This window comes from Thermobia domestica, chromosome 10 (genome assembly GCF_964235325.1).
Source record: "Thermobia domestica chromosome 10, izTheDome1.hap1.1, whole genome shotgun sequence".
Classification (NCBI taxonomy): domain Eukaryota; kingdom Metazoa; phylum Arthropoda; class Insecta; order Zygentoma; family Lepismatidae; genus Thermobia; species Thermobia domestica.
Genome location: NC_137463.1, coordinates 20066828 through 20070084, shown reverse-complemented (window position 1 = coordinate 20070084; position 3257 = coordinate 20066828). Strand labels below are relative to the sequence as shown.

General features: G+C 32.8%; 1 protein-coding gene across 1 annotated transcript; it reads left to right on the top strand.

Annotated features, from left to right (window-relative positions):
- The first annotated feature begins 674 nt into the window (after positions 1 to 674).
- On the top strand, positions 675 to 2039 carry LOC145661411 (proton-coupled amino acid transporter-like protein pathetic). Its single transcript, XM_081726712.1, has one exon. The coding sequence runs from the start codon at positions 675 to 677 to the stop codon at positions 2037 to 2039; it is 1365 nt and encodes a 454-aa protein (XP_081582838.1).
- Positions 2040 to 3257: the final 1218 nt, after the last annotated feature.

Genomic DNA, 3257 nt, shown 5'->3' with positions numbered 1-3257 from the left:
ATTAATTACAGTGTGAAACAACTTTATTTTATATGTACATATTTCTTAGTTTAAACACTTAGATTTTTTTTTTTTTTCACTTTCATTTTCTATAATAAATTATTAAAACGCATAGTACAAGAACAACATTATTTCCAATAAGGGTGTGGAATCTGTATGACAGAGTTCTCAATGACCATAGTCAAGAACGAACACCATGCCGAAGCAGCTCATCGTAGACTGTAATCGGAGCTTCAAATGGGCCATCCGTCGAATTGTCGTTTTTTGATGCACTTAGAACGACACAAAAAAGCGGGACAGTGTACGAGGCAATGCTTCGAGAAGAAAAGAAGAAAATATATTCAGGCAGATGAAGAAATTCACCTTATTGTACGGAATGTTGAAACCGTTGACACTGTAGAATACTTGTGGGGTTTGGCCCATAATTCCATCATGGAATGATAATGTCATGACAACTGTAACACTATATTATATTATATATATATATATATATATATATATATATATATATATATATATATATATATATATATTCAATATATATTTTTTTTTCAGTATGCAAATAATTTTATACCTGTATTTGTATCTGTGCCTATCATTTCAATTTTTTTTATATTTTTAAACACTTAGATTAAATTTAAATATTGTTTCTGATGTGAAATTGCATTTAAATAATGACTGAAAACGCCGTTATTGAGTCGGAATCGGTGGAACAGGAGCAACAACATGAAGAGCCAAATGAAAATGTGGATCAAGAGGTTCAAACGACCAAACAGAATAAAATGATTCGTTCACTTTCATATTGTGAAACCTTTAATCATCTTCTAAAAGCAAACATTTCACCTGGACTTCTAGGTGCGCCGTATGCTTTTAGTAAAGCAGGGACATTAGGTGGCTTAGTATTCTCAGTAGGACTAGTAATTTGTGGAGTAATTAATAATTATCTGTTGGCAGTGTCTGCGATACATTTGTGTATTAAATGCGAAGTGTCCAGTATGGACTATCCCGATGTGGCAGAGCAAAGTCTAGTTTGTGGTCCCCGATGGATAAAGATTTTTGCAAGAGTATTTAGGAGGATTGTCCTCGCAGTGCTCTCCGTAAACTTAATAGGAACATCTTCAGTATACGTTTTGTTCGTAGCAGAAATCTCGAAAGAATTTGTGAATTATTACACTACTATTGAGGTCGATATTAAAGCTTTCCTATTTGTATTATTTTTTGTGTTACTTTTAATGAATTTTAGCCGTGGTCTCAATTTCATAATTCCGTTTACCATTATTGCAACAGCCTTACAAACTATAGCTGTAATGCTGATAGTTTACAAGTTTTGGACGGAGTTACCGGACGTTACCGAGCGCCCAACTATAGTTCTCTCTTTATTTGATTTGAGTTTATTTTTTAGTTCAATGGTTTACACTATACAACAACCTAGCTCCATCCTCGTGACATTGCAATTCAGAATGAAAACACCTGAAGATCTGACTCCGTTTCCATTTGGTGTACTCTATAATGTAATGTTCATAACGTTTGTTTTTATTGCAGGAATGGGATTTCCAGGATTTGTAAAATACGGAACTCCTAGTGCTAGCATATTGATGGATTTGGATAAAATTGATGCCCTTTCTCATATTGTGAAAGTTTTGTTTGGACTAGGCGTTATCTTGTCTCATCCATTGTTTTTCTACGTATCTTTCAAAATACTTTGGCCAGCAATTGCTAACGTAAAGTTTCTACGATGTTGCCATACTGGGTTTCTTGAGTGTGTTGTTCGGTGTATTTTAGCTGTTATAACAGTCGTAATTGCGGGCAGTTTACCTTATCTTGGGTCGTTAACTAATGTAATTGGTGTTGTTGCCGTTACTTCACTAGGATTCGTTTTTCCTCCTCTGATACATCTGTATGCATTCTATGAGGAAAGAGGGAAATCATGTTGTGATATCCTTTTATTTTTAATTGGAATTTTGATCCTTGCTATATCCATCCTGGAAAGTATTACTAAATTAACCTATGAAATCAAGTCTGGGAAACGGAATGTATAAGTATTATTAATATTAAATGTATATAACAAAATGTTATTCATACGAAACTTTTTCTTTAGGGAATGCTTCACAAACTCGTCCAAAGACATTGTTCTTTGTGTAAATAAAGAACCCTTGTTACTCTGATTAAAGTTGGAGTGAAATGTTCCCCTTACACTTGTGTATTGATAATAAATAGACAACTAAATCCTGAAAGAAACTATACGTAATATTTCTTTAAAATCAGATGTTCTAAAGAAAAGATATGATATAAATATTTTTATAAGAAGAATATATTCGCATTCTTCCATTTGACTCATTTCAACTCCAAACAATAACTGTTAGTGCATAATTTCGAACATGTCTTGATAACTGTTTGTGTGAACATTTACCTTTTATTTCATTAATGATGATAATTGCATTAATAATAGCAAAAGGACATGTTTGGTGTGGGGTGTGTTTCCCCTAGTAGTTCTCACTCTGCCCCGAAACAAGCTATTTCGAAACGGGACTGTCTGGCTCCCGACGAACAAACGAAAAAAGTTAATTTTATTGTTCCATTTCTTAACACAATCCATTCCAGATAAGTAACATTTCGATTCTATAAGGTTGTTTACTAGAACGGTTTAATAATATATATATGCATGCCCCGTTTAATTTTCATTTTTTTCAGTTCTTCAATTTCCTCTCTCTCTCTCTCTCTCTTCAAGAGAGAGTGAGTGAAAGTTGAGAATGCCAAGGTAAAAGATCTGGGATTCTTTTTTCTGACAGCTGTTCTTTTCGAAAAGACAACAACTGTACTTGTTTAAATGTCGGATGATCAGCTTATCTCAAATTTTTCATTCACACGTTATGCCACAGCAGAGATCTCCTGTTTGTTACTTGTGGAAATTTCGTACACCTTTTCATTAGGAAATTACTAAATGTTTTTAAAATACATATTGGATGATTATTTACAAAAAGGCAACAAGGCTGTGGAAATTCCTCATAAAGCTGGGAGCACAACTCTTCGTTTTACAGTAAGTGATGGATATCTATATTCGTGATAGTAAAGAACATAAAATTATCTTCATTGCAGTGAGTGTACTTTGTCTAAAATATACCATATATTTTTTAATTTGTCATTATTGTATGATTAATTAGTTATCAAATATGTTTGCAGTAGGAAGGTATTTTATCAGATATAAAATTAGTTGGTGTATAAATTTCTAATTTCATACTTATTTGAATTTATGTCAG